The sequence below is a fragment of the Dendropsophus ebraccatus genome, chromosome 1 (assembly GCF_027789765.1).
Source record: "Dendropsophus ebraccatus isolate aDenEbr1 chromosome 1, aDenEbr1.pat, whole genome shotgun sequence".
Taxonomy (NCBI): Eukaryota; Metazoa; Chordata; class Amphibia; order Anura; family Hylidae; genus Dendropsophus; species Dendropsophus ebraccatus.
The window spans coordinates 73,511,720-73,538,659 of NC_091454.1; the positions used below are offsets into that span (position 1 = coordinate 73,511,720).

At 44.1% G+C, this 26,940-nt stretch overlaps 1 protein-coding gene across 7 annotated transcripts in view; it reads left to right on the plus strand.

The window, feature by feature from the left end:
• FAM53C (family with sequence similarity 53 member C) overlaps positions 1–24,507 on the plus strand; it is a 29,925-nt gene extending 5,418 nt beyond the window's left edge. For 6 of the 7 annotated variants that reach the window (XM_069972931.1, XM_069972926.1, XM_069972916.1 and 3 more), the window contains exons 3-5: positions 3,599–3,656; positions 22,523–23,280; positions 23,369–24,507. In XM_069972931.1, coding sequence (XP_069829032.1) covers positions 3,599–3,656; positions 22,523–23,280; positions 23,369–23,599 — 1,047 coding nt within the window. In that variant the 3' untranslated portion in view covers positions 23,600–24,507. The remainder of the gene's footprint in view (positions 1–3,598; positions 3,657–22,522; positions 23,281–23,368) is intronic. The other variant, XM_069972939.1, reaches the window with a different exon arrangement.
• Positions 24,508–26,940: the final 2,433 nt, after the last annotated feature.

Here is a 26,940-nt window from a genome sequence, read left to right on the forward strand (position 1 = left end):
AGGAAAGTAGTGTTTGCTACAGTCATTGTCTTGTAAGTAGCATTACATAACAGAGGATGTTAACATTAACATCTTACAAGAAGATTGTGGGGGAGATTTATTAAACATGGTGTAAAGTGAAACTGGCTCAGTTGCCCCTAGCAACCAATCAGATTCCACCTTTCATTCCTCAGACTCTTTGGAAAATGAAATGTAGAATCTGATTGGTTGCTAGGGGCAACTGAGCCAGTTTCACTTTACACCATGTTTAATAAATCTCCCCATATATTCTTTCCATATACATATTAATGCCTAATACCCTGGAGTAGAAATGCCCCCACTTCTGAGATGTATAGAAACATAGGGGGACATTTATTATAAGGCTAAAATGCCTTTTTATGGCACAAACAGGCCATTTTCCAGTGCGTGTGGGATTTATGTAGAGGCATTGAACCTCTACATAAATCCTCAGAGCCTCGGCACTGCAATACATTTTTAAGCATGGTGCATGGTGCAAAAAATGCTGGACTTAATAAACACCCCCCCCCATTGTGTACTTCACCTGGAAAAACACGGCAGGATACCCCAGCAGTTCTCAGGGTAGTTGTATTTGTTTCCTTTTTGGAGGTTCTTGGTGGTAGAAGAAGATATGTAAGATCATGGCCTGAGGGCAGTTTCCTCATAGAGAGAAGGTTTTCTAACTCATCGAAACAGGAGTCTGATTTCTGCAGTGTTCAGTTGGTTCCACACTAGCATAATATAGGCCCATGTTTGCACTAAGGAGGAAGTCTGTTCAGGTCATCAGCTGCTGTCATGCCAGACACACAAATGCATGTGTAATATTCTAGTGTGGACACAGCCTTAGGGTGCGTTTACACAGAAAGATTTATCTGACAGATTTTGGAAGCCAAAGCCAGGAATAGATTTGAAAAGAGGATAGATCCCAGTCTTTCCTTTATGACCTGATCCCTGTTTATAGTCTGTTCCTGGTTTTGGCTTAAAAAATCTGTCAGATAAATCTGTCTGTGTAAACTCACCATTAGGTAGAATACGATTTCAGATTTTTTACAGAAACCATGTGATGTGCTTGCTGCCGAAACCTAGCCATTCAGATAAATGGAAGGGAGTTTAAAATGTCTGCAACTAATCAACCATGCGTGAATTCCCACTAGGGCCCGTTCACTTGCATCTTACAGATGAGGTTATTACATACAGGGCCTATATACTGATATGGACCCATCATGTACCGTCTTGCACTTTCATAGAGACCATTTTCTTTTTGTGTTGTCTTACCCTTGAGGATTCATGCAGAAACCCTGGGAGAAAGATGAAAGGGCTCCAAAATATGCAAAGAATTGCAGAGACTGCATGTGTCTGTGTATGCCCCTTTGCCACGTGCCTTAACCTTTATTTTGTAGGTTGTATTCTTCAGTGTATCTTTAGTGAGCCCTGGTCAGCTTCTGAGTCAAAGGCTTGGAGTCCTTTTACACGGGCAGTCACCTATATACAAGTCATGGAGTGTTTATTGTAAGGCCCTTTATTAGTTAGGGTTATCCCAAGATTAAAAGTACAACTTGGCTTGCCAAAACTCCATAGCTTAGTGTTTTTCAACTTTAGTCCTCATACACGCAGGTTATGATCTGAGGATATCCCATACTAAGGACAACTGATACTTGATGTACTAGCTGTAATTATATCCCCTGTGAAATACTGAGGAAATCCTCAAAACATGACCTTGTGGGAATACCTGAGAACTGCAATTAAGAAACACTGCCGGAGGTTTAGGGTTTGGGTTCGCGTTTAAGTGTTGGAAACTGGTCATTCTCTCTGTCCTATGTCCAGGGCCTATCTAAAGGCCCTATTCCACCAACAGATCTGATGACAGATTATCTGCCAAAAAGCCAAACCCAGGAACAGACTATAATCACAGATCAGGTCATAAAGGAAAGACTGGATTTCTCCTCTTTTCTAATCCACTCCTGGGTTTGGCTTCAAATCTTTGGCAGATAATCTGTCCTCAGATCTGTTGGTGGAATAGGGCCTTAAGATGTACCTTATTTATGGGACACCATGTATCCTTGTTCTACTTGATGGCAAGTGACTACGCCTGTCTTGTGGATGGCCTGTCCTATGTCTTTTTGTTATGTATACAAAAAATTCTGTGAAAAAAATTTAATAAATATATATTTAAAAAAACAACAAAAACACTGCCATAGATCACTAGAATCGGTGTACTGGGTAAATATCTGTGCTGCCCCTTTTCTTTTGTTTCCCCAAAATGATGATCCAGAGCTGTGCATTCGATAGAAATGCATAGCTGCCGGATGTTACCGATGTTGCAGTGTTATCAGGCCGCAATTGGACATTGCATTCGGGCATGCGCAATGCCTGCAACATGCATTACCCCTGCCCCCCCTTCTCGGAAGTTATCATCCGAGACAGCCAGGGAGGAAGCGCAGCACTAAAGAGCAGAACAGGTAGGACTTTTTCCTTTTTCTGCTTTTCTGCTCTCTGGATAACCCCTTTAAGCACTATAAATTACTTGACTGTCGCCTCATTTGAACAGAGGATCTTGGGAACTCTGTTCTCCTGATTGGTGGTAGTCCCAGTGATCTGATTTTTATCACCCTGTGTTCGAGTGTTCAGAGAACCCCTTTAAAGGGGTCATTTTTATTTGTTTCAAAACCATACTACAGCCTGCTAGGGGTGTAAAATAACAAACTACTTCATGCTTGCCCAGTCTGATGCCCCAATCTACCCTGTTCTCTGTGTTTACTTCCACTGATGACGTGCCCACCTTGCTGTCCTGATGACACTCCGAAGCCATTAAGGCCGCAGTGACCTTCATCAGAACAACAGGGAATGCGCATCAACATTAGGGGAAGTAAACAGAGGGACCTCTGTACTGGACCAGGTGAGTTGTACAGTATGCCATAGTTTATTGTACAGCCCTAGGTGACTGCACTGTGGTTTTTTTATTACTTATAATATCCCTTTAAGTAATGGGCTTATTTGAAGATTGTAGTAATCTTGTGTGCATGTTTCTAACTATATAAAAATGGTGACTTGTTTTGTCGTGTTATGTTAAACGCAGACGTGCTTCTAAATGTGTTTTTGGGAAGGTCGGACAAGGGAGTTCTATTTTCACTAGGAAATAACATTAAAATGCTATTTCTGCATCTTTGAATTTTGAAAGGTAAAAGCAGCACAATACTTTTAAAGGGGTTCTCCGATATCTGAACTAATGTTGTGCCCCTACTTTATTTTATTTATTCACTCCTGTTCCTTGCATATATTAAAAGGCGTGAATTTTGCTTACTTTATGTCCTCGCACTATTTCAGAGGGTCAAAGTGTGCCCATTCACAGACCAGCAGGGGAAGCCAGCTAGAACAGTGGCCAGTGCTCCAGTGAGCTATGTCTGATGCAAACCAGGCTGTAGCTGGACCTGTGCATTAAAACTAAATGATATTGGGAAAAGGGGCTGGAAACTTGCATTAAATAGACTGCAGTTTTAGGAGAACCCCTTTAATACACTGTGGAGACACGTGTGGATTGTGAAAACTGAAGCCTGGTCTAGTACTTTGCAGCAGCTCTCACTTATGTTTGTGTCTCTCTCAGCCACTGCCTGATCATCCAGACCCTGAGGGCTGCAGCAGTCCGTACCATTTTGTGACAGGTAAATGAATATATATTTAAGTGAGCTGTAGGCACGGTGGACATTACCTGCATTTGCCACTTTCCATGGATTTTTTTTCCCCCCTCCGTAAGAGTGCCTGTACCATCAGTGATCAGTGGTGTGCATGTGAAACCTGGCTGATCTAAGTACTGGGCTTCTACATGGGAATATGACAATTGTGCTACTTGACTGTATGTCAAGTGTGACTTTTTTATTTCTTAAATTTTGTGACTATAACCAAAACTAGTTTTAAAGGTTCCTAAGAAATTAACATTCCAGTTTATATCAGTCTGCGTGTATGAAACTCATTGCACCATCTACCTCTCCATATTACTGTTGCTTTTGTGTGCACCATTTTGCACTGTGTATGTGTATATGCAGGGTGCAGTTGCTGTGTGATTGCTTATATTACACTAGTTCAGTGATGCTATAATGGGAACCATATTTGCAGTTCAAACATGATGCTTCTTGCCTTGCACTAAATTAAGATGTGACACTATTTGAAATCTACCTAATTTTGTCATTCCCTCTTTGTGTCTGTTGATCCTGAATGTTGGATTCCTGATAGTCGTTCATTTGAGTAAAAGTGGGTGTGAAGTTACAGGTGATCACAGACATTGGTTGACCATTTGGGTGAGAATGGCTTACTATCTGATGGGGGGGGGGGGGGAATCAGTACGTGCACGGATTGGCTGTCTAGCACCTTAAAGACCAATAATTTTGTAAGCAGAAATTTTGTAGTTGAATTTTTTTTGGGAGAGGGGGTGGGGTATTTTTTATATTTAATATAAGAAAATATTTTCCAAAACTATAATATTTCCTTTTTAGTTTCACAAAGGGACTTTAAATTTTCTTATCTCTAATAGGGCTGGGCGATATGGCCTAAAATTTATATCACGATATAATTTGATGCATGCACAATATAACGATATATCACGATATATCAATTTTTTTGTGTGTGTATACAAATTACAACACTTTAAGAATTTTTTAAAGATGTGTATTGTATAACAGATCTTTTTCCAAACAATGCAAAGATTAAGTGTTAGTAAAACACAAAATTGTTTAAAATAAAGTGCGAATTAAATGTAAAAAATAAACATAAAATTTCGTCCTGTTGTCCTGATAACATAATTATGTGCAGCTTAAGGCTGGGTTCACACTAGGGCTGGGCGATATGGCCTAAAATTTATATCACAATATAATTTGATGCATGCACGATATAACGATATATCAATTTTTTTGTGTGTGTATACAAATTACAACACTAAGAATTTTTTTAAGATTGTATTGTATAACAGATCTTTTTCCAAACAATGTAAAGATTAAGTGTTAGTAAAACACAAAATTGTTTAAAATAAAGTGCCAGTTATCAGCCCCCTTGTGCCAGTCATCAGCCTTTCCCTGTGCCATCAGCCCCTCCTTGTGCCAGTCATCAGCCCCTCCTTGTGCCAGTCATCAGCCCCTCCTTGTGCCAGTCATCAGCCCCTCCTTGTGCCAGTCATCAGCCCCTCCTTGTGCCAGTCATCAGCCCACCCTGTGCCAGTCATCAGCCCACCCTGTGCCAGTCATCAGCCCACCCTGTGCCAGTCATCAGCCTTACCCTGTGCCAGTTATCAGCCTTCCCCTGTGCCAGTTATCAGCCTTCCCCTGTGCCAGTTATCAGCCTTCCCCTGTGCCAGTTATCAGCCTTCCCCTGTGCCAGTTATCAGCCTTCCCCTGTGGCAGTTATCAGCCTTCCCCTGTGGCAGTTATCAGCCTTCCCCTGTGGCAGTTATCAGCCTTCCCCTGTGGCAGTTATCAGCCTTCCCCTGTGGCAGTTATCAGCCTTCCCCTGTGGCAGTTATCAGCCTTCCCCTGTGGCAGTTATCAGCCTTCCCTGTGGCAGTTATCAGCCTTCCCCTGTGGCAGTTATCAGCCTTCCCCTGTGGCAGTTATCAGCCTTCCCCTGTGGCAGTTATCAGCCTTCCCCTGTGGCAGTTATCAGCCTTCCCCTGTGGCAGTTATCAGCCTTCCCCTGTGGCAGTTATCAGCCTTCCCCTGTGGCAGTTATCAGCCTTCCCCTGTGGCAGTTATCAGCCTTCCCCTGTGGCAGTTATCAGCCTTCCCCTGTGGCAGTTATCAGCCCTCCCCTGTGGCAGTTATCAGCCTTCCCCTGTGGCAGTTATCAGCCCCCCCCCCCCCCGGTGCCAGTCATCTCCCCCTCCCCTATGCCATCTATCAGCCCCCCCCCGGTGCCAGTCATCTCCCCCTCCCCTATGCCATCTATCAGCCCCCCCCCCCCCCCCCCCCGGTGCCAGTCATCAGCTTCCCTATGTGCCAGCCAAGCCCCATGCCATAGCCATCTGCACCCCCAACCCCTCTGCTACTTACCTTTCCTGCAGGGCTGGCTGACGGAGTCCGCGAGGCGAGACGGGCCGCGTCTTCTTCCCAGCATGCACTGGGAGAGACCTGACGTCACACGCATCGTCAGCTAGCGCGCTGACGATGCGTGAACGGAAGGCCCTGCAGCGCGGTACCATGGAGCGGTAAGTGAGAAGCTTATTCACTACCGCTCCGTGGGCATGTATCGCGATATGACGATATGCCGAAAATCTATATCGTCATCCGAATTGATGACGATATTTTTGCATATCGTTCATATCGCCCAGCCCTAGTTCACACTATGTATATTTGAGGCTGTTTGATAGCAACCAAAACCAGGAGTGGATTGAAAACACAGAAAGGCTCTGTCCACACAATGTTGAAATTGAGTGGATGGCCGCCATATAACGGTAAATAACTGCCGTTATTTCAATATAACAGCCGTTGTTTTAAAATAACAGCACATATTTGCCATTAAATGACGGCCATCCACTCAATTACAACATTATGTGAACAGATCCTTTCTGTGTTTTCAATCCACTCCTTGTTTTGGTTGCTATACAGCCTCAAATATACGTAGTGTGAACATAGCCTTATTGTTGTGCAATATATTTAAACATAAAACCCTTCAAGTTCAACAGGTTTCTTTTCCATAATAGGGAAGGGAACCTGTCATCAACTTTGTGCTGCCTCTACTAACGGCAGAATAAAGTAGAGACAGGTGAGTTGTTTTCAGAGGTCTGTCGTTTAAAAGTTAAAAGTAAGTGGTTGCCAAGAACCAACATCACAATCATTGCAGACTAGGCCTGAAAAAGAGTCATGACCACCTGAGAAGAGTCAAGGGTATTTATAAATTCCTGCTCTCCCCGCCCACCTGCTGTTGATTGACAGTCTTCTGCCTAGTTCCCTTTTTCTCTAGGAGAGAACTGCCAATCATCAGCAGATGGGCAGGGAGAGCAGGAGATTAGGAATAACCATGACTCTTCTCAGGGAGATCTGACTCTTTCTAGGCCTGAGCTGCAATGATTAAGAGGCTGGTTCTCAGCAACCACTTACTTTTAGCTCATCATTGACACACCGCAGAAATCACAATATCTGTCACTACTTTATGCTGGTGCCCTCAGTGAACTCGTCAGCATAAAGTTGATAAAAGTTTCCCTTTAAATGTAGAACAAATTTCACACTTGCAAAGTATGCACATATTTGAACTAAAAACCCTTCAAGTTCAACAGGTTTCTTTGCCATTAAATGGAACATCAATTTTGTGTTGTGCTGCCCCTACTAATGGCAGCATAAAGTAGAGACAGATGAGTTCATTTCAGAGGTCTGTCATTTTAAGTTAAAAGTAAGTGGTTGCCAAGATGAACCGATATCACAATCATTGCAGCCTGCGCCTGGAAAAGTCATGACCACCTGAGAAGAGTCATGGCCCATGGGTATTAATAAATTCCTGCTCTCCCCGCCCACCTGCTGTTGATTGACCGTCTTCTGCCTAGTTCCCTTTTTCTCTAGGAGAGAACTGCCAATAATCAGCAGATTGGCAGGGAGAGCAGGAGATTGGGAATAACCATGACTCTTCTCAGGGAGATCTGACTCTTTCTAGGCCTGAGCTGCAATGATTAAGAGGCTGGTTCTCAGCAACCACTTACTTTTAGCTCATTATTGACACACCGCAGAAATCACAATTTCTGTCACTACTTTATGCTGCCCAGTGCCCTCTAGGTCAGCCTAAAGCTGATGACAGGTTCCCTGTAAATATACAACAAATTTGCAAACTAACATGACTGAACAAGAACAACATTAATGTTGTGTGCCGTGATTAAACTTCTGGCACATCAGACAAGGTTTTTTGCCAGGAACACAAGTTTGTCCACAGTCTCGGGCTTCAGTGCAGATCGGTGGCATGTTACTATGTTGCCACTGGTGCTGAATGCCCTTTCTGAGGGGGCACTCGTGGCAGGTATGCAAAGGTATTTCTTGGCTAGGTTTGCCACCCTGGGAAAATTAGCCTGGTGCAGCCTCCACCACATCAATGGGTCAGCTTCGCCTTCTACATCCAGTGCCTGCAGGTAACTCTTAAGCTCAATTTCAATTGCTTCTCTCTCAGTAAAGGCAGCTGGGCCAGGCTGAGCAGAAGCATTTTTAAAAAAGCTGCCTAGACTTCGTTTACTCCTCTTGGGTTCTCTCTGGGCTCCTGTGCTTGTGTGGGCTCCTGGGCTGAGCTCCTGTGCTTGTGTGTGATGGTGGTGACTCTGTGGCAGACACAGCTTGCGTCTCTTGTAGTGCCTGAATTTCTGCTGCTGCTTTTGTGAAGATGAACTCTCTTCGGTCATCTGCTATATATGATGATCTGAAGCGCAGGTCGATAAAGGAGGCCATATCCAGGAGGTCATTAGTTGCAGGGTCTGAGCACTTCTCATTTAAATACTTGAGGATGACTCTCTTCATGTCCTTCGTCAGGTCTGTGTCACTGTCAATGTCATCATCAGCTAGAGGAAGAACTGTGTTGTTTAGAAGGTGGAGCACAGGTTTGACATAAGACACACTCACATACTCTTCTCCAGACAGAGCATCTGTGAACTCCAACAGGGGATTGAGGGTCTTGTTTATAGATTCCAACACCTCAATGTCCTGCCAATTTGGTACCAGGTGCCTGGTTTTCCTGTCTGCTTTCAGGACCTGTGATATGGCCTTCTCTTGTTCAAGCAGCCTCTGAATCATCTGTTGTCGAGACCCCCATCTTGTTGGTGTTTCAGTGATGAGGCGGTGAGGAGGCAGGTTTAGCTCAGCCTGGGCATTAGCCATTTCTCTCTTCCTTTTCCAAGTGTAAGAAAAGGCACTCATTATTTTCTTGCATTTGCCAATTGCTTGTTCAACACGGGCATCTTTCACACTTCTTTCTAAGGACAAAATTAGAAAATATTATTAGCACAATACCCCCGCATAATGTTGAACTAGTCTCGACTCGGACTAAAAGAAACGTTTACCTACCGATGGCAAGGTGGAGCCTGTGGCCAAAGCACTGCAGTCTTGTCCAGCCATTCATTTCCACAGCTTTCACGATATTTGCGCCATTGTCGGTGGTTATGCAGACTTGTAACTCTTCTTTAAGTCCCCATGACTCGAGTGCTTCCTTTAATCCTTGAGATATGAGTTCACCAGTATGATCCTCGGGGAAATAAGCTGTCTGTAGGCATCTGCTGCACAACTTCCACTGTAAGACTAATGTAAGGCTCCATTGTGCGACTGGACCACAAGTCCGTAGTGGTTGCATAGTGTTTTATACTCTGAAGTTCTTTCTTTACTTGCTCGCGGACTTTGTCATACAGTTTGGGCATTTCAGTTTGGGTAAAGTGTTTGCGGCCAGGTACCTCATAACGTGGATCGAGTGTCTTAATCATGTTCTGAAAGCCGCTTTTCTCCACTGTAAGAAACGGCACCATGTCCTTACACAGGAACAGGGTAATGGCATTTGTAATCTCAATCCACCGCCGATTTCTTTTGTCATATGGAATGCCTTTAGAAAATGCTTTTAAAATATTAATCTGCTGTGTAGGCGCAGGGCCACCTTTTTGGTTTCCACTTGACTGACTGGGCTTTTGTGGAGGGCGCAGTTTTTGGCTATCTTCATATTCCAAAACGTGCTTCGTTTTGAGGTGATAAAACAAATTAGTTGTATTCCCCATCTTCGCTATTATTCTTGCCCGGCATAGTTTGCAGATTATATTTTTCTGCTCAACATCTGGCTCCTTAAACCCAAACCAGGTCCATATGACCGACGTCACACCGGTCTTCCTTATGAGCACCTCCTCCTCCTCCACACTTGTAAGCTCCTCCTCCATGCTTGCGAGTTGACCAAAACAGGCACACAGCTTGATGAGATCTACGGCTGCAGGAAATGATTATTTTAGCAATTGAGTATTAATCCGAGTACTACTCTTATAAGAAAAAAACCTTAAGACTTAGTAACATATTGCTAAAATTGCTTTATTTATCAGCCCCATGATGCCACCATCATCATGTCCCCCAGCCAGTGCCATCAGCCCCATGCCATTTTTTGCCATCATCCTGTCTCCCAGCCAGCACCATCATCCCTTATGTCAGGGCTTGACAAATTTCATCAGAATCTAGGAGCCAAGGTTTTTTTTATACTAATAAAGCGTTATTTTCAACGTCGAAAATAACCCATCTTAAATTAACAATAAAGAAGACTAGAACCAAACAGCATGGGCATTAACAAGATAATGTGACACACACCACGGCACACCCACGTGCCATCAGCGGCTCAGCCCTGTGCAATCAGCCCCCTTTGTGCCATCTGTGCCATCAGCCCCCCCTTGTGCCAGTTATCACCCCCCCTTGCCAGTCATCAGCCCTCCCCTATGCCTTCTGCCCCCCCTTGTGCCAGTTATCACCCCCCCTTGCCAGTCATCAGCCTTCCCCTGTGTCATCAGCCTTCCCCTGTGTCATCAGCCTTCCCCTGTGTCATCAGCCTTCCCCTGTGTCATCAGCCCTCCCCTGTGTCATCAGCCCTCCCCTGTGTCATCAGCCCTCCCCTGTGCCAGTTATCAGCCCCCCCTTGTGCCAGTCATCAGCCTTTCCCTGTGCCATCAGCCCCTCCTTGTGCCAGTTATCAGCCCTCCCCTGTGCCATCAGCCCCCCCTTGTGCCAGTCATCAGTCCTTCCCCTGTGCCAGTCATCAGTCCTTCCCCTGTGCCAGTCATCAGTCTTTCCCCTGTGCCATCATCAGCTTTCCCTATGTGCCAGCCAAGCCCCATGCCATTGCCTTATCATGTCCCCCCAGCCAGGGCCATCATCAGCCCCATGCTATAGCCATCTGCCGCCCCCGACCCCTCTGCTACTTACCTTTCCTGCAGGGCTGGCTGATGGAGTCCGCGAGGCGAGACAAGCCGCGTCTTCTTCCCAGCATGCACTGGGAGAGACCTGACGTCACACGCATCGTCAGCTAGCGCGCTGACGATGCATGTACGGAGGGCCCTGCAGCGCGGTACCACGGAGCGGTAAGTGAGAAGCCTATTCACTACCGCTCCGTGGGCATGTATCGCGATATGACGATATGCCAAAAATCTATATCGTCATCCGAATTGATGACGATCTTTTTGCATATCGTTCATATCGCCCAGCCCTAATCTCTAATATTAAACACTGTACTACTAGTATATTGCAGTGCATTATCCTGTCAACATAGTGTTGATTGGTAACCTAACTGGCCTTGGTGGAGGTCAAACCAAGCAGGCACAAATGACACACATGGGGACCTTCATTAGGTCCCCTGCTGCTATAGAAAATCTACATGTCAGCTATTGGGTCACCCCAGTGCTGATGGGGTAACAAAAGTCTAGAAACCACTTAAATGCCACAATCACCATTTGACCACAGCACCTTAAACCTTAAGGAGCGAAGGTTGCTATGCTCTTGATAGTTAGAGCAGGGGCTCTGCTGTCATGCAACATCCAAGTTCTTGTGATATTCTGCACAGGAGACCAATGCCAGGCTACTTTTGCCCTGCCGACAGAAGACATGTTGTGGTCATTAAGATGCTAGTAATGCCTCTTTACAGTACATGTGATACTACATGTCCTGTACTGCTCTCAGGATGAATTGTTCCTTTGGGTGAGGATGGCTTAATTTTATTTTTCTGGGACCCTGGGTGAACTGTACAGGATCCTGAAAATTCTCCGGTCCTCTACATGGAAAGTAATTTGTCTTCTCTTTCTGACTGTTCTATGTAAGGGCTTGTTTCAGCCAAATGTATCTGCTTATTTTTCTTTAATTTTTTTTTTTTCTTTTTGCATAACTGTTGGGGGTTTTTAGGACCAGTTAGTACTGTTCCATGAGTCTTGGTCTCAATACAATAATATTAACATACAATGGTCTTCCTGGAACCAATTAAAATTGTAACTTGAGGGACCACTGTATATTTTTGACTGTTGAAACTTGGGACAACCCTTGTCAAGAAAGAGGGAAAGCCATTTAGTGTTTCCTTGCATTGCATATGTATCCAAGTTAGTGGGTAGGGAAGAGTGAATATACAGTAATTGCTTTGTTGGCTCGGCAGCCGGCTTATCAGCCTGCTGCCTTCTAAGGGTACTATTACACGGGCCGATAATCGTCTAACAAGGGCTGCATGGACATCATTACCGATGTCCTTGCAGCCCTTGCTGAAACTGCATACATTACCTGTCCATGGTCCAGGGCTCCTCTTGCGGTCTTCTTCTCCCTGGGTCCGGTGTGCTGCAGCTTCAGAGCGGCCTGTCAGCTAAGAGAGGCTGCTCTTAAGCTGCAGCAGCCAGGGAGAAGCAAAGTGCAAGAGGAGCCCTGGACCATGGATAGGTAATGTATTCAGTATGCAGATCGTCAGCCGCCGGCTGTGCACCGCTATTACACGTAGCAATGCACAGCCAGTGCCGGACAATTATAGGTCCATACCTATATCAACGATCAGCCGATGATCATTGTCATCAGCTGATCGTTGTTTATTATACGGAACGATAATTGGCCAGATAGGGCCAATTATCGTTCCGTGTAATAGAGCCCTTACTCCTTGCCGCTCCTCCTTGGGTGCTGAGAAAAGCTGGATACAGTCCTGAGAAACTGGGAAAAATATCTTAGGACTGGATACAGCTTTTCCCAGCACCCCAGGAGAAACTGTCACTCCGTGACGCAAGTTAAAAGGCAGCAGGCTGCAAAGCCGACTGCCGAACTGACAAATCGATTTGCTACGTTATTTCTGTATATTTGCTCATCTCTGTTCGGGAGCTTCCGTGTCCAGTCGTAGCCACAACTGGATGGTTGTGAATAAGACAGCATAGACTTCTGGAATACATGTGAGGGGGTCCACCCCAGTTGGGTTGCCCATATCAGTCAGTGCTAGTAGTTGTCAGCAATTATTGTGATGGAGACATGAATTTCCCTGTTCCTGGTTGAGTTACTGTGTTACTTTGTTGTATTGAAAATAATTTATCACTTTCAAGGCTAAACTTAAAATTCAACCTATTTTCTGTTGCCAGACAGCAGCTCATTGTTGGGAATAATGGCTGTTGCATTTAGCACTGAGCTATCAAGCTACATGTTACACCGTTCATTAGCGACTGAATTGATGTAACCCATGGACCTCCATCTTTGTACATGAGTGCTGACGTACAGGATTTTATACACCCCTGGAAGCTTAGCTGAGCACCTATAAAGTGGTTGGACAGTTGGTGTTCCTTCTATTAGATAAACATACAGACTTCGTTGTAAAGGATGCAAACCACCAGGGCACCATCTTTGTTTTACTCTGAACAGCTGTGCTTTGTCAGAGGAATCGTAGATATAACTTTGGATGTGAAAAGTTTCTCAGTGTCATTGGGGTGGTCCTTCAACCCTGAAAAAGCTGGAGGAGAGCAGCTAAGTGGGCACGTCTCCCTGTATGTTATAAGTGCAATGTACCAATTGTTACAGGAATAACATAACTCTCATAATCAAAAGATAAGTCTTTGTGCTTACATGGTATCAATGCTGTAATGGTAGGGTATTAAGGGACAAAAAGACATATACCATTACATGTGAGAGTTATCCAAGATTAGAAAGAGCACAGCTACTTTCTGGCAAAAACAGCAGAATACCTGTCCTGGGTTTGTGTTTTATCACAAACTGATAAAGGTTTTTTTTTTTGTTCCAGAAATGGCATCACTCTTATTAGGCCTGGATAAACCCTTAAAATTGGACCACTTTGTAGCACATGATATTTAGTGAAAACCTTATAGCACTGGTCATCCTTGACTCCATAGTTTATGAATATCATGCCATAAGTACTGGGCAACTCACCTGGGCAGAGTAACTATGCATAAGAATGGCAAATTGTGGGTACAAACAGCTAATAATGGTTGTCCCCCCCCCCCCCTTTTTTTTGTATGTTTTAGACCAAATTGCTAAATAGACTACTGAAAAGCAACAACACTGTTTTGTGTATGCTAGGATCTTGCATTTGCACTGTTTTAAGTTCAATTGCCTGCTAGTAGTGCAATAGTCCACAGCTATATAACTAGTGATACTGTACTGCTTGACATGACCCATTGAGGCTTTTCTTTCAGCAGTACAGCACAAGGATTTTTTTCCTGACAAGTGTGTTTTTGCACACTTGCTAGTAAAAATGAAAAATTACTAAAAAAAAAAAACCCCGAAGACTACCTTTTTGTATTATAGAATAATCCTAAAATTGTGCAACTTTCATTCTGGTCACTAGGCCTAATATTAAGCTGATACTTTCTGCTATATAGAGAACTTACCAGCAGTCTCCTTGTTTGGGTATGTTCACACTGAGTAAATCAGGCGGAATTCCACTGCGGAATCCCACCTGTTTATGGGAGAGCGCACACTCCTCTACTTCTGCTGCTCTCCACTCAAAGAAGTGAAATGTCCCTACTTTGAGCGGTGAGCAGTAGCAGCAGAGTAGCGCACGCTTTCCCATAGAGAAGCAGTGTAACACTGAGACAGGTGGAATTCCGCCTGGTTTACGCAGTGTGAACATACCCTTAAAGTAAAAATGTTACACCATTCACAATAGGCGATTACCAGAGCTGGGCCTCACTGTCTCTGCACAGGTCACAGAGCATGTCAAGAAACCTTACCCATAGATGCCCCCCCCCGTATGTTATGCATTTGTCAATGAGACTTGCTTCAAAGTACAGTATATATGTTAACATCAAATGGGGAGGTGGAGGGTTAAAATCTCTGGCTCTAATCTGCACAAGTCTTGGTGACACATTCCACATTATTTGTTTTTATTTTTACACCATTGTCAGGATCCTGCTACAATATGGTGTATGCAATAGAAAAATGGTGGATTCCAATTGGTGCCAGAATAACTCTTTTAGAACTTGATCCTCCTGTCTTGGATGAACACACCACCAGGCTCTCTCCGGACAAAATACTACTTCATTAGATATCCAATAAAGAAGTATTTTGTTCGGAGAGAGCCTGGTAGCGTGCTCATCCAAGACAGGAGGATCAAGTTCTGAAAGAGTTATTCTGGCACCAATTGGAATCCACTTTTTCTATTTCTGTATACATTGTGCATTTTACTTTGAATGTAAAGCATTGAGCATCCATCTGCAGACTGTTGGTGCAGTTTTTTCCTATTCTAAGAATGCACATATGGAAATCCTCTATTTATTCCTGAAAATAGGAACAACCACGTTAGGCTTTATAACAAGGTATGCATTCAAACGAGGACTTACAAAATTATAGTGTGAAGAGAAGTACTGAAGGAGAGAAGACATTTTAAAAGTCATGTCCGTGTGGGCTGCTTAAAAAAATATACCGGGATTATTTGGTCAGGAAAGGAGGGGGCCCAGCTTCCCTCCCCTCTGTGACTAGGCTTCATTAAGATCAATGGAGGTGTGTCAGAGAGGAAGGGGATATTATTACACTGGGGGGGAGCATCTTTAAAAAGAGCTGCTCCACCAGGATCCCCGCACCAGCACCAATCTGATAATGTGGTTAAAAAATTAAAAATAGCTATGTACTTCAAATCATTGGATGCGAAAAAGTTATACAGCTTTGTAAATTCTATTTTTTAAAGAAAATCTCCAGTCTTTCAGTACTTATCAGCTGATGTATGTCCTGCAGGAAGTGGTGTATTCTTTCCAGTCTGACACAGTACTCTGTGCTGCCAACTCTGTCAATGACAGGAACTGTCCTAAGCAGTAGCAAATCCCCATAGAGAGCCTCTCTGAGACCGCTGGTCAGACAGAAAAGAAAACCACTACCTGCAGGATATTCAGAAGCTGATAAATATTAGAAGGATTGACAAGTTTGCATAATGGTGCGTTAACACAGAATCATCTAAAAGATTTTTTTTTAAGCCAAAGCCAGGAATGGATTTGAAAAGAGGAGAAATCTCAGTCTTTCCTTTATGACCTGTTCCCTGTTTTACAGTCTGTTCCTGGCTTTGGCTTCAAAAATCCGTCAGATAAATCTGCGTAAAGGCACCATGACTTTCTGAAATCTGTTAATTAAATTTTTTTCCTCTTCTGAAGTATCCTTTTAACTCCTGTTTTACGTATTAAAGGACAAGTGCCATGAAAAACTTTTTCCCAGTAATTGAAGCACATTACAAAGTTATATAACTGTGTAATATGCTTCAATCACCTATCTGCCTCCCTTCCCTGTCTTTTCCCCCCTCCACCCCCCACCAGGAAGTGTCCTGACTCACACAGACCTGATTACTGTCGTCACCGTCACCAAGCTCTTCTCTCAGCTCCTTCTCCTGTTACACTAGCCTCCCCCCTCCCCTGCCTTGTCAGGTGACAGGCTTGCTCAGCTCCCATTGGCTGAACAACTGCAAGCCATCACTTGTCACATCTCACTTGCTTATCTTCCCTCAGACTGACTCCGGCACATAGGCAGCTCCCCCCTCCCCTCATCCCCTCTCTCCTGCTGCCGACTCAGTGAAGGAGTCATGTCACTAGAGAAGAGAAGCTGAGCAAGCAGAGTCACCTGACAAGGAGGGGGAGGCTGCTGTAACAGGACCTAGAGCAGCCCTCCTGCTGATGACTCATCCCCACAAGAAGGAGCTGCCTGGTGACGACAGTAATCAGGTCTGTGTGAGTTAGGACACTTCCTGGTGGGGGGTGGAGGGGGGAAAAGACAGGGAAGGGGGGCAGATAGGTGATTGAAGTATATTACAGAGTTATATAACTTTGTGATGTGCTTCTATTACTGGGAAAAAGTTTTTCATGGCACTTGTCCTTTAAATGTGACCTAAACTTCATCTCTGTTGGAGACCATACCCCTTTATCTTTGGTGGGCAGCAAGAAGTGCACATCATCACTTGCGCTTAATAGATTTTAGACCAATATATATTCTACATACTACAGATCTGATTTAAACCACAAAAAGATAGGTAAAGTTTACCCATCACCCAAAAAACGTGATATGTTAAGTTTTTATCTGTCAGGGCCTGCTGTGTGCCTTTCTACCTGCTCTGTGTTTGTGATCGTAATGGCCCCTAGACTTACATTGTGCGTCCCACAAAAAATAGTAAGGGGAAAATCAGATGCGTACAAAAGGTTGCACGTCAAAAAATCCTTTATTCAAACAACTCCTAATAAAACATCATACAAGGCAGACATAAACCAATAAGTCTAAATGCAAAACATGCTAAAGTTAAGGTCCTGACTATAGCCTGATCATTTTAGTAAGCGAGCGCTCGTTTACTGGACCTATTAGTTGGCCCGATAATTGGGCAGTAAGGGCTGCATGGACATCGTTAGCGATGGACACATTGAGCTGTACTAGCCTGGACTTCATGCCAGTCTCCTGCCTTCAGGAGACTGGGCCTGGATAGAAGAATAGCTTTGTGTTAACCCCTTAGTGACCGCCGATACGGCTTTTTACGGCGGTCACTAAGGGTCTTATTCTGCTGCCATCAGCTTTTTACGGCGATGGCAGAGAATAAGGCTGCGGGGCCGGGACGGCCCCCACCCCATCCCCCTGGCTACCGGAGGTAGCTGAGGGGTTGGGGCAGTGTGTGGGGTCCGTCCCGCCCCCCCCCCCCCTAACCGACGATCGCCGCTATTAACGTTATAGCGGCCGCCGTCTGTAAAGGGGATTACCGGTGCTGCCGCCGCCTTTCATCTCCCCCCGCCGTGAATCTACGGCGGGGGGAGATGAAATAAGTGTCCCCCAGACCTCAGATCAGCCCCCCCTAGTAGGGCGATCACTAACCCCCCTCCCCCGGCGGCCATCATTTCCAAGATGGCCGCCGCCATCGCTGTGAACCGACTAATGTCTGTTCACAGCGATGGAAAAGTTAAAATGAATGAAAGCCCCATGCTCTCCGCCACCGGAGGTAGCGGCGAGCATGGGGCAGTCATCGGGGACCCCCCTGTGGGGTCCCGGTACAAGCGATCAGCGGTATATACTATATACCGCTGATCGCTTGTACCATGTGCTCCCGGCACTTTTTATCCCCTGTCACCATGAATGATTGGTGACAGGGGATAAAAAGTGATGTCGCCCCCCCCCCCCCTGTCACCCCCGTCCCCCAGTCATCCCCCCCTTCCCCATATACTCACCTGATCCTGGAGCTCCGTCCTCCTCGACGTCCTGGCTGGTTATGAAGTGCACATGCGCTTCACAACCAGCCAACTCTGAAAATTTAAAGTGACGGAGACCAATTTGGTTTCTGTCACTGAATTATGATTACTGAGATAGAAAATATCACAGTAATCATAGTAATACAGTGAAAATGAATATGTAAAGTACAAAAAGTGACAAACATACAAAAAAATAAAACACACACTTTTTATTATAGTAATAATTACAGTTTACGCCCAAATTACCCCTAACCCCTCCCCAGATTGCCCGTAACCACCCCAAATTGCCAGTGACCCCCTCCAGATTGCCCGTAACCACCCCAAATTACATGTACCCACCCCAGATTACCTATAAGCACTTCAGTTTATCAGTAACAATCCCAGATTGTCTGTAACCCTTCCAGGTTGCACATAACCCCCCCAGGTTCCCCGTAATCATGCCAGATTACATGTAACCCCCCCCCCCCAGATTGCACGTAACCACCGCGCGTTGCCTCTGACCACGCCACGATGCCTCTGACCACGCCACGATGCCTCTGACCACGCCACGACATGATGCCTCTGACCAACCAAATTGCCAATGACCCCCTCCAGATTGCGGTGCCCATGTCAGATTACAGGTACCCGACCCAGATTGCCTATAAGAACTTCTGTTTATCCGTAACCACCCCACATTGCCCGTAACCACCCCAGATTGTCTGTAAGCACTGCAGGTTGCCCCTAACCACCCCACGTTGCCCGTATCCACCCCAGATTGTCTGTAATCACTGCAGGTTGCCCGTAACCACCCCACGTTTCCCGTAACCATCCCAGATTGTCTGTAAGCACAGCAGGTTGCCCGTGACCAGCCCACGTTGCCCTTGACCACCCCAGGTTGCCCATAACCGCCACACATTACCTGTAATCTCATTTTTTTATTTTTTTTATTTTAGTAACTGCGCTATTCTAATAACCATTACTAGCTGCGGTTTTGCTCCTGTAAATTGGCGCTCCTTCTGAGCCCTGCTGTGTGCCCATACAGTGGTTTATGCCCACATATGGGGTACCATTGTACTCAGGAGAACCTGTGTTACAGATTTTGGGGTACGTTTTCTCTCCTGTTCCTCGTCAAATTGAGAAATTTCAAACTAAACCAACATATTATTGGAAAAATTCCAGTTTTTCATTTTTACTGGCCAATTTTGAATACTTTCCTCTAATACCTGTGGGGTAAAAATGGTCACCACACCCCAAGATGAATTCTTTGAGGGGTGCACTTTCCAAAATGGGGTGACTTTTTTGGGGGGAATCTATTCTGCTGACACTACAGGGGCTCTGCAAACGCACCTGGCGCTCAGAAACTTCTTCAGCAAAATCTGCACTGAAAATGTTAATTGGCGCTCCTTCCCTTCTGAGCCCGGCTGTGTGCCCATACAGTGGTTTATGCCCACATATGGGGTACCGTTCTACTCAGGAGAACCTGCTTTACATATATTGGGGTGACATTTCTCTCCTGTTCCTCGTGAAATTGAGAAATTTTCAAACTAAAGGAACATATTAGTGGAAAAATTCTAGTTTTTCATTTTTACTGTCTACTTTTGAATACTTTCCTCTAATACCTGTGGGGTCAAAATGGTCACCACACACCAAGATGAATACTTTGAGGGGTGCACTTTCCAAAATGGGGTGACTTATGGCAAGATTTTACTCTGATGGCACTACAGGGGCACTTCAAACGCACCTGGCGCTCGGAAACTTCTGCAGCAAAATCTGCATTGAAAAAGCTAATTGGCGCTCTTTCCCTTCTGAGCCCTCCCGTGTGCCCATACAGTGGTTTATGCCCACATATGGGGTACCATTGTACTCAGGAGAACCTGGGTTACAAATTTTGGGGTACTTTTTTCCTCTTGTTCCTCGTGAAATTGAGAAATTTCAAACTAAACGAACATATTATTGGAAGAATTCGAGTTTTTCATTTTTACTGTCTTTTGAATACTTTCCTGTAATACCTGTGGGGTCAAAATGGTTACCACACACCAAGATGAATTCTTTGAGGGGTGCACTTTCCAAAATGGGGTGACTTATGGGGGGGGTTTTCTCTCTGCTGACACTACAGGGGCACTGCAAACGCACCTGGCGCTCAGAAACTTCTTCAGCAAAATTTGCATTGGAAAAGCTAATTGGCGCTCCCTTCCTTCTGAGCCCTGCTGTGTGCCCATACAGTGGTTTACGCCCACATATGGGGTACCGTTGTACTCAAGAGAACCTGCATTACAAATTTTGGGGTGCTTTTTCTCTCATATTCCTTTTGGAAATGAGAAACTTTAATCTAAACGTATATATCATTGGAAAATTTAAATTTTCCATTTTTTTACTGCCTAATTGTGAATACTTTCCTCCAGCCCCTGTAGGGTTAAAATGCTCATTATACCCCTAGATTAATTCTTTAAGGTGTGTAGTTTCCAAAATGGGGTCACTTATGGGGGTTTTCAGGATACCAGACTTCTAAATCCATTTAAAAAAAAGAACTGGTCCCTAAAAAAAAATCAGTTTTGGAAACTTTCACGAAAATGTGATAATTTGCTGATAAATTTCTAAGCCCCATCACACCCTAAAAAAGTAAAATATGTTTACCAAATTATGCCAGAATAAAGAAGACATATTGGTAATGTGACTTAGTAACTAATTTATGTGCTACGACGTTCTTTTTTTAGAAGCGGAGAATTTCAAAGTTCATAAAATGCTAATTTTTTAAATTTTTCATGATATTTTGATGTTTTTCACAAAAAACACACAAAGTAGTGACCAAATTTTGCCACTAACATAAAGTGCCATATGTGACGAAAAAACAATCTCAGAATCGCTAGCATACGTTAAAGCGTCACTGAGCTATAAGAGCATAAAGTGAGACAGGTCAGATTTTGAAAAATTAGCCTGGTCATTAAGGCCCAAACTAGCTGCAGCACGAAGGGGTTAAACCTTAAAATTAATGCAAATTGCAAACGTGCTTTATATTACACCAACTGTTTTAAAAAGTTATAATGACAGCTACACCTAAAAGTTACTGTGTCCTGCCATAACAAATTGTAAACAAAGCCAAAATTTTAGCTAACAAGTTCTCATGTTTGAACTGATCTGCCTCGGACTTTTCTGTTATTTTGGTACACACCAGGGTAATCTGGTTAGTCAGAACTACAGTATAGCTTTATATATGTTAAACTATTCAGTTTGTCATCTTTGTCAGCCTTTAAGAAATTATAAAAACCTGCCCTAAAATGGGACTTTTAAATGGTATGTTTACATGCTGCAGATTTTCTCCTACTGACTTTAGAGGGAATGTACTATCAGGCTCGGGCTGAAGCACTGGAGGCGGGCCGACCCACCCACAGTGGGAGGAACCCCCCACCCCTCTGACACAGCTCCATTAGAATCAATAGAGCCACATCACAGAGGGGAGGGGGTTTCTTCCCACTAGGGGTGGGTCGGCCCACCTCCAGTTCTTCAGCCCAGGCCTAATGGTACATTCCTTTTTAAATACTTTGATTTGTCCACAAATCAAGGTTCGATTGGGTAGAAAGCTGGACAACTTGAAACTTGCATGCAAAAAAAAATAATATTTGTCTAAAACTCATTTTCAAATTCAAGTTATTCTACAATTTCCTGTTTATATTTTATTGTTATTATAGAAATTCTTATGGTAACTCCCAAGACTGATGATAAAATAATGTAGCATTTTAGTAATGACAACTTTTGCTCTTGTGTATCTTTAGTTCATGTCTGAAAGTTTGTTGTGGCGCATAGAAAATCCGGTAATAAAACACTATAGCAGATACTGGTATTCAATACACTGAGCAATATGATGCTGTGTGACTCTAGATTTTTTTTTTCCCTTCCCCCTTTAAATCAGCTTATCAAAGTGTACCAGTCCCAAAAGACGCTGACTCGATTGGCATGAAATTCCTCTTACTGCTGGAAGTTTGGTTATTCATTGATACAACCATATTGGTTTGCATACAACCACACCAATTGGATTAGAATGGGGGTTTTGCACAGTACACACCTGGTGCAGTCATATGCATTGATTCCCAGGCTTCTGACAGCAGAAGGAATTTCACACTGATCGGGTCAGCGTCCTTTGTGACAGGTACACTTTAACCAGTGTTTGCAATAAACAGGAGTTTAGTTATCTTATAGGAAGTTCATAGCTTTCTGTGTCTATTTTTATAAAAAAAAGAAATTGACATGCTAAAGAACAAAAAAAGAATAAATAGCTATATCAACAGCGAATATTCTATCTAGAGCAAGACTGTTTGTGGCTCAGATGTTTGCTTGATCTTTAACACTGTGTATAGTATAATGACCTGTTTTTTAATGTCTCCTTTTGTAGTATATATTTAACACTATATTCCTTCTCCACAGAGGAACGCTCCTGGGGGCTTGTCAGTCATTGCCCACGAATTGAACTTGAAGACGGAATTCGACCTGGTTGCCATCACCTTTCCAGCCTGAGTCTTCATTTTCCTGTTGTTAGCAGAGAGAACTCGCCTAACAGCAGGAGCCCTTCACAAGCACCTGAGGCGGGGAACTCTGCAGCACCTCCAGCCCCACCAACGAAAAGACACTGCCGCTCCTTATCTGTGCCAGAGGACCTATCACGCTGGAGGCCTATTTGGAGGCCTAGTGGTTCTAAAGTTTGGACTCCTGTTAAGAGGAGATGTAACAGTGGTGGGGTTGGAGCAGTACTGGGAGTGCAGACTCAAAGTCCATCCCCAGGGGTCTCCAATCTCAGGTTCCAAAATGACCCCAGTGCCTCTTTTCGCTGCATCCAAGCCAACAGCCCTCCCTTCTTTAGCCTGGCTTTGTGTCGGGAGTCACCCTGTCCCTATACCCTATCCCCAACTACTGTATTCTGGGAAAACGCAGAAGGGCCAAGCTGCTTTCCATTGCAGCGCCGTTTTTCCCTTTCTCCCGTACTTATCAAGGATGCAGGACGATTCCTCCCTTCAGCCAGCAGCTCCCCACCTTCCACCCCAGAGCTGGTGCGGCGACAGCAGTGTATGCCCCGCAGCCAATCACAACCTTGTGATCTTGACACAAGGAAATGTGGAATCAAGCGAAGGCACGAGGAAGATACACGGTGGCATCGTCCTTCTCTGGACTTCTACAAGATGAACCAGGTGATGTTTGTTATCAAGGGTCTACTGCAGGTTAGAATGATTTATCTGGTCTTGTTTTTCTGTTACTAACAGCTTGTTCTATTTGCAGAACGCTGGTGCTATGTGTTTCTTGGACAACTCTGATGAAGGCAGCTCTTCTCCTTTTATGGCTTTTCATGGGGAGTCTCCTTGCACTTCTGGAAGTCCTGTCACAACTTGCACATTGGCACTTAGTGAAGAAGATAACATGGGTAGGAGGGATCACTCGTCCTGCTCCCAGGCAATGCTCTTCCAGCACGACTTTGCGGACCTGGATTTAAATCTAATTGAAGAGAATTAGCACTCTCAGGAAACATCATACTACAAACGGAGTTCTGTTCGTAAGGTGGATGTATGAATGAGAGTGTCTGGGTGCCTGCTGCAGGCCACCACAAAGAGACTTGCACCAAGAGCATTCCACAAACCTTCTAACCTTCATGACAGATAGGAATTGTTTGGGGGAGTAGGGTATAAGGGAGCGAGCCAAAAAGTTCCAATCTTTTGCTGAAGGAGTAGCCTGAGGCGGGATCATCTGTACTACCAACCTCTCATGTCCCAGTGATTCTGCTGGATTTGAGATCTCTCATTAACATGTTACAAAACTTTACATAAAGGGTGCTGTGGGATTGCTTTATTTTTATATTGATGGCTTTTGGAAGGATGTGTTCTGCACTGCCCCAAGGGGATCACATGCAAATAGAGGCATGTGATAAATTCTTGTCTAAGGTGACTGACGGGTGGGTGGGGGATAATAATTCGACTAACAAGGTGGCAAATCTGGTTGTGCACAAAGGCCAAGGCCTTGTTTTCAAATGAATGCCCCAAGACCTGAGCCCAGTGCGTCACAGCAGGGGAATCCATTCCTGTGTGTTCCATAAAGAACCCCTTTTTAGTTCTCCAATGCATCCTGAGGAAGGCTGACAACAGAACAAAAATGTTGTTTCAATTGTTGTAGGTGTGTTTGTATATTTTTATTTTTTTTTCTTACTCCTGAATATTCGCCTGTGGCAAATATTCTAGAAGCGGTATTGAATTTGTTCTTTTAAATTGCTGGCCAGTTAAAGGGAGCTTCCAGGTCATCCTGAACCTATTTGTTGTCTGCACTGCCATCCAAGTCTTGCATAGAGTGATCACCCCAATACCTCAGACAGGTGTTAAACCTTTGTCCTGCACATCCCAAATCCTGCTGTATCCCTCTCCCCCCCCCCCCCCCCCCCCCCCATCTACATGCTTTTCACTCTTCAGGAATGTGTCTTTTTGGAGTGTGTAATGAAATGTGGGTGGTTGTATTTATTATTCAGTGCTGCTTCAGTCTCCAAGACAAATAGCAGCGTGTTGCAGATCCATTCAGAGAAGATAGTCAGTCAGGTTATTCTAGGTTATTTTGAATGTTGTATGGGAGCCATGCAAGCATTTAGCGTACAGCATGTACTGTTGTACCATATGGACAGAAAACAGTCTACCGGAGTCTGCATTTACTTGTCAAATTGTAAAACCACTAATTTTTATTTATGTCCATGTACATCTAAACTATGCTATAGTGAAATTCCGTTGCATCCATATTAAATCTATGAAGGTAACGCTTTGTAGGGAAGCACCACCTCTTAAAATATACTTGATAGAAGATCTGACCTGTCCATATTACCCTGCTCCTCCTCACGGGGAAAGCTACTGTATACACTAAGTTTGGTACTTCTAGCGTGGCACAAAAAAACTTGCAAAACCCATTAATGTTCTATGGAAAATGGTCCTTGAACCACACTATTTGCAGCTACTAGCAACGCATGTTGAAGTTCTTGGCATTTCTTTTTCCTTTTTTGCATTCAGATATAAATCAACAGGGAGAGAAAACAATGGACTATGCTTATTATAGATTGGGGGGGGGGATCAGCAAGCTCTAGAAATCTTGTGCAAAATTAACTGGTTAATAATTTCATTCAGTTACGTACGTGTTACATCTGGCTGACACTGAAAGGTGTGAACATGGCCTATCCCCTTCCCTCAGGCCCATTGTCAAGGTTGTGTGAAATTGGTTACAGGAGGGAAGCAGGAGAATAATTTGTTCTTCTTGACTTCACCTTGTTCCACCCCAGTAGCATGACGCAGCTCAGGGACGGTATTTACGTAAATGGCTTGTTGTACCAGCTCTAGAAGATTCTATAAGTAGTTTAGCATTAGGGAGACTATATGGGCATCTTACACGGACAACCCATATGTCCCTGGATAAAAATATTTCCCCCAAAATTTAATTTAAATGAGTGATTATACAGTAGAAAGTGTATGACCCTCTTTATTTTATATTTTGTTCCCTCACTAGTTAGACCTATAGCTGATGGTTAGTACCAAGGAACCGTGCTATTAGAATAAAATCGTTCTTTATAAGGGGTAAATTGGTAGCATGTTTCATAAAATATGCCATTAGTTCATAACTGGTAGGGTCCAACCCCAGGACCTCTACTGCTCCTAAGAATGAATGGTCCACACCACTCCTGTACTGAATTCCTGCCCAGCAGTGCTTCCAACCATCTGTTGGGCAGCAGTATGACCCATTCATTCTGAGGTCGGACCCTGACCAATCATGTGATGGTATATCCTTGCAAAATGCCATTACTTTGAAATAGAAATAACTTTTTATTTCCCTCATATAAAATGTGTATACAGCATTTTAACACTTTCCCCCTACGCAGATAGGTATCAATCTACAGATTAAACATTTTTTTTTATGTTTGTTGGGTAAAAAAAACAATCAGTTTTTGTACTGGTCATTGTTTCTGGTCCGGATTTATCAAGGGCCTTTGTTCAGGCTCCCAATGATTGCTTGAAGAAGCTGGGAGAAGCTTTATGCTGAGTGCTTAGCTGTTCTCCTGGTCTCACTACAGGAGACTTGCATCACAGACTTGGGCTTTAGGCCTTATTCACACGTCTGCAATTGCGGACAGAACATAACACCAATGGATTTCAATGGCCCTGTTCACATTTCTGTATGGGGCCATAAACTGTCCTGCAAAAAAAAAAAAAAAAAAAAAAAGACTGGTCTTAGTGTGCCTTTGCGGCACATATTACTATCTTCTATGTAGTGGTCTGTGACTTGTGGAGCACTACTGAAGCACATTTGTAGTGCGGTCCACAATGACAGGGCGCACTATGGATGTGTGAATTGCAGATCTCTAATTCTAGCTAGTACCCTGTTTCCCATAAAATAAGACCTAGTAGAGGTTTTGCTGAATTGCTAAGTAAAGGCCTCCCCCGAAAGCAAGACCTAGCAAAGTTTTTGTTTGGAAGCATGCCCGCTGAACAGAACACCAGGGCATGCAGCTGTGATTTTTTTTCTAGCCCACCGCCATTGTCCCCTTTCTTCAACACCCATTGCAGAGCAGCTGCATGCAGGACATGAAGACCGTCACCTGTTGTCCCCTATCTCCAGATGTAGAGCTGCACACAGTCTGCTGTTATCACATCGCCTACCACCAATACTGCATGCTGTCTCTGCTGTGCTGTACAAGTGTGCTGTAGTGAGCTCTCCCTGGTGGCTCGAAGCCACCATACCGTTCGCTCTGTCTGTGCTGTATGCGTAACATGTAAATTCTTCTTAATGGAAAAATAAGACATCCCCTGAAAATAAGACCTAGTATATCTTTGGGA